This window comes from Colletotrichum fructicola (genome assembly GCF_000319635.2).
Source record: "Colletotrichum fructicola Nara gc5 chromosome Unknown KSG_Nara_v1_contig07, whole genome shotgun sequence".
Lineage (NCBI taxonomy): Eukaryota > Fungi > Ascomycota > Sordariomycetes > Glomerellales > Glomerellaceae > Colletotrichum > Colletotrichum fructicola.
In genome coordinates, this window is record NW_027094057.1 from 4167772 (window position 1) to 4175383 (window position 7612).

The 7612-nt window shown below is 49.7% G+C and overlaps 2 protein-coding genes across 2 annotated transcripts; both read right to left on the reverse strand.

Moving 5' to 3' along the window:
- Positions 1–3270: 3270 nt before the first annotated feature.
- CGGC5_v012902 (uncharacterized protein) lies at positions 3271–4828 on the reverse strand (the record flags this gene model as incomplete). Its single annotated transcript, XM_066152770.1, has 4 exons — positions 3271–3393; positions 3445–4025; positions 4089–4293; positions 4349–4828. 4 exons carry the CDS (start codon positions 4826–4828, stop codon positions 3271–3273), a joined length of 1389 nt encoding a protein of 462 aa, XP_066007924.1.
- A 1030-nt stretch (positions 4829–5858) lies between these two features.
- Positions 5859–6478, reverse strand: CGGC5_v012903 (uncharacterized protein; the record flags this gene model as incomplete). Its single annotated transcript, XM_032036526.1, has 2 exons — positions 5859–6247; positions 6313–6478. The coding sequence occupies 2 exons, from the start codon at positions 6476–6478 to the stop codon at positions 5859–5861; spliced, it is 555 nt and encodes a 184-aa protein (XP_031884482.1).
- Between the last annotated feature and the right edge of the window lie 1134 nt (positions 6479–7612).

Consider the following 7612-nt stretch of genomic DNA (forward strand, 5'->3'; position numbering starts at 1 on the left):
TGATGTATGTTATCGGAAAGACTTATTTAAAGACTCTGAAGACGCTCTAAATACACCCAACATCTACCCTGAAACCCTCGAAGCCTCCATGGAGACAATGTTCATTATTTGATGGCACTCTTTTCTGCCCTTCCTAGACCAGAAATGTGGATGTCTTCCAAGCGGATCACAAGGTCGGTTATTTTTAAAGTCCATCGAGGGAAACACAAGTCCTATGATTGTGGGGACACATCAACCAGCCCTCACATTCCCTGAATCGCTTCCGAGATGACCCCTAAGGCTGTAATGCCACTACCGTCATGAGGACGCTACCATGGTCTGGCTATCATTTACTGCATCCCACGTGGCGGTCGACATGATTAGATGTGTACTGACCTGACTTCCGTAGAACCCTGTAATAACTGTTCCAGGAGACGCGGTAATTAGGCAAGGTAGACTGCTTGGTGGATCAGAATGGAATGAGAAGAAACATGATCTCTCCCGATTTGTGGTCGCCTTCATGTCATTCGTTCAGAGTTAGTCCTGATAAAGTGACAAGAAGATGACTGTGAGTAACCAACCTTAAATGCCACCACAGTCCCTTCTTTAACCAGCCAAGGGTAACCTTCATCGGGGTAATGATGGAGCAACTCGACAGTTTTGATGAATTCGCCTCCAGCTCCGTCGATCGCGAAGTCGATGGCTTTTGTCCACTCTCCCGGCGCTTGGCATCCGAATGTTCGATGTTCCGAAGGGACTGGAACGTCGTATGCGAAGTCGATGCGACGTATGCCGCCGCCACCCCAGATGACGCTGAGACGGGTGAGATTTCGAAGGTAAATGCCACCTGGGCCACCGAATGAAGTCCAAAATAAAGGTTTGTATCCGCTCAAATAATGCTCCCTCGGAGGAAACGACGCTTCGTTCAAGCAGAGGGTTTGTTCCGGTACATCAGGATACCACATTCCCAAATTTCGCAGCCTGTTTCCATCCTGTGCCGTTCTATTGGGCGACGAAGACTGACAATAGACAGATAGGCTGACAATTTTGCAGCCCTTTAAAGTTAGCAAATATGGGCAGCAACTTGGCAATTCGTTGCACTTACATCGAATCCAATGTCCAGGTCAGCAGCGCGGTCACCCATGTCTAAACGCAGCGTCTTGGGTGACCTTTCCGGACAGCCAATCCAGGGAGAGGTTGAAGATTTTGAAGAAATGCCCTGCAAAGCTTGAATACCCCTTGATCCCACGGCCAACTTGAAGCCGCGGAGGCCTGAAGTTTCCACAGATTGCTCAGACGCGGTCCAGTAGCCAATCTGACAGATATCGCCTGCAGCATTGGTAAATTTGAGTCCAGTGACGTAACTGATGTCTCCCAACAGAAGGGAACAGACAGAAATTTGCGATAAGTTTTCAGGGATAGTCACCCGGTGCCTTTCGAAGAGACGACAGCCCTTGTCGAATAGAGAGTAACCTGCAACCGGCTGCTCCCACATCTCGCCAGAAACTTCTATACGCTGGTCAGAGCATGGAGAATAATTGACGCCAATCTCGACCCAACGGAAATCCAGAACATCCACAAGCTTCTGGGCTAGATTCCAAACACGAGCTCTGTTTTGTAGGCCAAAGTCTCTACGCAGATTGTTCGTTCGGCGATGCAACCATCTCCAATCTTGAGTCTCCGTGCTGCGACGAGCCTCAAAGAGCCATGAGCGGTCTGAAGAATGTCTGAATCTCGATGCCCAAAACTGTTGATTATTGAACATGGTCCAGAACGCACGTGAGGCTAAGCGAAGGTTCAAGACATCCACTGTCGGCAGATACATGGCGATCACTGACCGGAGCTCTTCTGGAAGTGCAAAAAAGACATCTCGTCCTGGCGTCGTTGATCCAGAGACCGATAATGTTGAGCTTGGAGGCGATTCGGGGTCTTCGATCAGCAGATTCTGTATCTCTGGGACGTCGTATGGGTTCGTTGTGAGGACAAGATCGGGCTCCATGTACTCTCGATCGGAGAATCGGTCCTCCCATGGGAAATGGTGTTCGTTATCAATGAGAACCGGCCCCTCGTAGTCGTGGCCCCAGTTGATACTCACACCATCCGCTGGGAATGGAAGCGATTCGCAGACGTGGAATAGTCTGGACAGTGGCACTTCTTCTGGATGAAAAGCCTTCTACAAGAGATCCCAGCAAGCTTCGTGGAAAACAAATCCACGTCGTCCATTAACTTCACCCTGGCTCATTGCGCCAAATTGGTCGTCCTCGGGACTATCATAGCCGGAGTCATCCCATCGACTGTTAGGGTCGACAGGGGCAATGAAGGCGCCACTTCCCGGATCATCGTATAAGCCAACACCCGTAAGAATAATTCCTTGTGGGTTGTTCGAGACTTGAGTAAAGTCAGCCTCCCACCGAGCAAGAAAGACCAACGCACTCACGACCACGGAACTGATTCAACCAGGATACGTTGCCAGGTGCATCGACGATGGCCCAGCCACAGAGAGTGCACGAGCATATGCGGGGGCTCATGTTTGATGCGGACAAGATTGTGGAGAAATTGAGCACACGCATTTTCACATTAGAAATTTGAACACTGAACCGCCAACGCGAAAAAATGCATTTCCGTCGCTTAATTGGTCGTAAAGACTTGGGTAGGTACGCAGATTATATCGCATGTGCTGCTTTGCATCGTTTTAGAATGAGCCTCCCAAGGGCATATGAATGCCGGCAGAACCCTGACTTATCATAGACGGCGACACCGTTGCATTTGGATTGAGGTCACGAATCCAATAGACAGACCCGTGATGCACTATGCTAGGCCTCAACTTGGAGTTAACAATCGTAAACCGCCCGAAAGATGGAAAACGAATACCAGTGGCCAAGCACACATGAACGCATTGAGGAACTATGGAAGACTAAATGAAAGACCTTACTTGTTGTACTAAAGCAAATGCTATCATCATTTGATACCCACAAGTCCCGTACAGCAAGCAGACCCAACCATTCCATGCCAATTCCTTCATGTTTCTAAAACCTTGAGCCTTTGAGGCATGACTATTTTATTTACTTCTTTGAACTAAAACTTGCTATAGATGGGCGGTTGCCTTGTGGTACCCGTTCGCGCGGGTGTAATTCCTTAGTGCCAAACACAACTGGAATCACAGCTAGATCGAGGACGAAGACGAAACGAGCTGAGGATGGTGATGGCACTTAAAGGCTACAGCCGAATACGACAGAACAATACGAGCGAGTCAATAGATGAACTCTATGGTCGCCTGTCGGTGCAGTGGCACTAGTCTTCGCGTACCCGCTTGTGAGTTGCCTTGTCGTCGCCGTCGATGGCCCTCTTACGCGGGACCTCGACAACCATCGCGAAGTAGGAATAGATCTGCCCCGAGGACGGCTCATTTCCATACTGGAGGTGTCAGTATAAAGTCAATATCACACAGTGACTTGAGCAACTTACCGCAACGTAAGACACTTGGAGTCTGGACTCGCCGTTGTTCTTATTCAACCACACAATCTTTTCCTTGTCCCATCCTGAGCCTATTGTGCATTCAATAAGCTCCTGGACCGTTGTCCTCCCCTCGTCATCTACCGTGCAATCGCTGGCATAAAGTCTAGCAATATGTCCGACGACTCTCTCGGGATCATAATAATCGTCTTCCTCGCTACTGTGATCAGACTCGGTCTCACTACGGCTGTCAGTGACGGTATCAACATCTTCGCCATCTGAAAACTCCCCGTCATCCAAGGCTGTCTCCCTCCACGAGTGCATAGGCCTTTCGAGAATGGCACACAAATGAACCTCCAAACCCAGGCTCGTGAAGATTTCGTAGAGCGCCATGTCAATTCCTTTGAGGCAGAATGGAAGGCCGTGCTCCTCCTCGGTATGGGGATAGGCATGTGTGCTGTAGACCCCGAATATTCTGTGTTTGGCCCGAAACTTCTCGGATGTGACCATGGCCTTGACCTGGCTGTAGAGCGACAGTGAGGCAGGATTGAAAGCAGACGGTTGACCGGCCAGAGCTCCATTTCCAGGAGTCGCTTAAAGATTGTATGTGAGCGTAACCCTGTGGCCGGACTTCACCTCGAATACCTCGTGCTCACAATCGCTGTAGAAGGCTGCCCACTGGATTGAGGACTCTCCTGACTTCTTGGCCCAGTCAAAAGCCTCGGTTCTCTCATCATGCCTGACAGCGAGCTCTCCGCCCTCGTGGTTCATAGGAAGACACACGACAAGTGAGCCTATCTGGTAGCTCGAACGAGGGGTATCGACGTGTGCTTTGAACTTGCCCGATGGTCCCGAGTAGATCTTTGATTGGGTTAGTCAGGTACTTCGAGGTCTGCCCTGGCTACCGTGTACTCACATTCATATTATACAACTCAGCGCGGATAGACCGCGAGTCTTCGGCCGTCTGTATACTAGGGAGAAGGACCTGGCTAACAACATCGACGATGCCTGTCTCGTACGGGGAGAATGTAGTACAGAAATCATCAGCACCAAGCTTCTGCGCCTTACGATAAGTCTCATCGAATTCATGTCGCCCATTCAAACCGAACGTGGCCTTTTCAGAAACTTTGAGCAGATGGTCGAATCCCCTGGCATCAACATCTGAGGTGATTGGGAAAGAGACGCGATTGGGACCGGGATGATCCGACGGATTGTCCCATCGAAGTACGACAGGGGCAGATGGCACCTTGACCTTGTCCTCGTTCTTTTCGGCTTGAGGCTGCTCGATAGGAATCTCGCCGCCGATGGCGAACGTGCCAACGGCCAGGTCCTTTGTGGCAGAGATGGCAGCAGAAACCTGCTGGGTGAGCGCCCGAAGAGTAACCGCGGAAGACATTCTGAAATTGGGTGACCTAAAGCCTTTCCAGCGTCAGCGCAGCTCTAATCTGAGCAGTTTCTGTCTTCATCGAAGGCCACCGTCGGGATTCAGAGGCAACGTCGATAAAGCCAACGACGAGAATGACGATAAGGACAACTAGTACAACGACAGTCAATAACAATGACGGGGTAATACTGACAGGAAACGCAGTGAGCATATGAGTGAGTCCTCAGAAAACAGAGTCGCTCTAGTACATTCAACTGTGTACTGCTGTGGGGTTGGAAATGTGGATAGCTTTGAGCTGAAGTTGGATGAGATTGAGATGAAAGAAACAGAACGAGGTTTGGAAGAGTTGGGCCTCGAGAGGCGATTTAAATATCCATGGATGGGTGAAAAGTCGATCTCCGATGGCCTTCCATGTATGGCCTATGAATCTGAAGGAATGGTGCAGAAACACAATGGTTAGCCAGCTAGCTCCTTACCACAAGGTGATGTTTGGGGTTCAGCGCTGGCGCTGATTGGCTTCGGGTACCGAACCCTAAATACGAACCCCCTTTTTCAAAGGTTTTAACCAGGCTGGCTCTGCTGGTCGTACATCTTGAGAGTCCCAGAAGATTTAGGCAGCAGGTGAAAAGACCATGATACGTCTCGGCGTGCAACCCCTTGGTAGCGCACCACGCACTACAGGAGCAGAGCTACAACACCCTTCACACAAGGTCACTTCCGTGCAGATTACATTTGCCCATAACTAGGTAAGTTGCTCAACCTTTCTGTACATGAGTGTTTCCGAGTCAATATACATGTGTGAAAGTTTGGATGGAAATTGGACCAGCGCACTTTAAAGCAAAACATTCATCCAGGTACCGACATTTATGACATGCAAGAGTGACAAAAAGTTACACCGTGCATGGCAAAATGCAATCGGAATTAGTGCGAATCACCATTAATGTCTGTATCTGTCCCAAAGCTCCAGAATTCTTTCCTGTTAGATCCGGAAGAGAAAGGTCCACCTAAACCCATCAACAATATTTTCTGTGAACTTTCTGACTCAAGAGTCCTCCACACCCTTAACCACCACGGGGAAGCTGCCTTCAGAGACAGTCTGGTCTTCGTTCCAGAACAAAAGGTAGATATCTTGGGTGTCGGTTGGCTTGGCCCAGAACTGAGCCTGAAGCTCCGAGTTGTTGTTGTAGACAAGCTGGGTAGCGAACAATGCCCAACCGTAGGTGCTTTGGTTGACGCTAACCACAGGAACCTCAGAGGTCAGACCCATGGCACGGTCCTCGCTGTCGGTGATACTGAGGTATCCAGCAGAAGTGCCGTTGACGAAAGTTCCGTTGACCTTCCAGTTCTGGCCGGTGATGGAAGGGAGGTTCCAAAGCATGGGCTCAAGGTTGGCGGACGAGTTGTCGGGAGTTTGAGTGATGTAAAGGTATCCTGGAAATCGGCTGTTAGCAATGGAACCGTGCAACACTAGATGACTATGCGCGTGCAGTGCTTACCATCATCAATTCCATAGGCGATAGGCCACGACGAAGAGTTAGTGCCGTACGCAACCAAGGTGGCATTAGTCTCAGCCTTTCTCTTCTCAATAGTGGAGGAAATGGCAGCGGCACAGGTGAGACCGGCCTGCAACAGGCTAAAGACTGCGGTCTTGGAAAGATACATCGTGATTATTGGTGCGCGATAACGACTGAATGAACGACTGGAAAGCAATGGCAAACGAGGGTAATGGCCGTTGACCGAAACAAACCGAGTCCATCCAGTCCGGATGCAGAGCCATTACATACCTTAACTTAAGTCTATCCAACAACTCACTTGCATGTAAAAACAAGCGTCGGTAATCAACCCACAAAGCCTATCAACCCTACTGAATCCCCCACAATACGATGTTACCAACCGTGGTGGATTCGACGCTAAAATTCCAGATGAGGGGCAGTTGCGAGCAAGATGGAGCTTCTCGTGCGATTTAGCCTACAGCACAGGCCCGAAAACGCGGGAGAAGCCGTTGGAAGGTCTTTTTAAGGAAACATCTTGCATTTGAATCCTTGGTTAGAGTGCTAAATCCTGGACGAATGGAGTTGTCCTTGAATAATTGGAGCCGTCTTCGGACTACCTCCACTTTCGGGGCTGGCGATAGTGCAGTGCTATGCTTCGTGTCGATCGTCCCAAGTTTAAAGTACGCGCAACCCCCTTTCGTCATGAACCTCCGTGGATGCAACACCGATAACCCCTGCAAGTGTGCTTGTCAACGCACTCTAATCCCTAAGCCCCCGGGTTGCTTGAGGCTTAAACATACGCCAAGGTCGACAAGCTTCCTGCCGTTAGCCGTTGTCCAGCTTGATTTTGCCGTTCTAGACTAACAATGGCAAGGCATTGTTCCTAAGCGGGACCTGTAAGATTAGATCGCTATGTGTTCGGGCGCAAAACACTGCTGTGAACAGGGATTTTCCCGCTCCCGATGGCTTTAAAGCAACCGAATCAATCAGCCTCATGATCTTTCCACCACATTCCGTTTGATAGACAGGGAAACTCACCGCGATGTTGTGGGATGCTGTGGGAGAAGAAAGGGTTTCCGGCGGAAGTTGCCGTCATTAGTTATCGCAGAGTGCGGTTCCCATTACATCACGAGGTGGAATGAAATCGGGTTGCCCGTGAGATGCATTTACTTATCAACCGTTGATGCGCCCTTTCCTGTGTTTGCTGTTGCTTACTTCGGCACGCTTTGTCATTCGTTTTTGGCTTCATGCCATTAGTCTGTCTTTAACTTTGTTTCTTACTTCCAACCGTTCGTAGTCCATA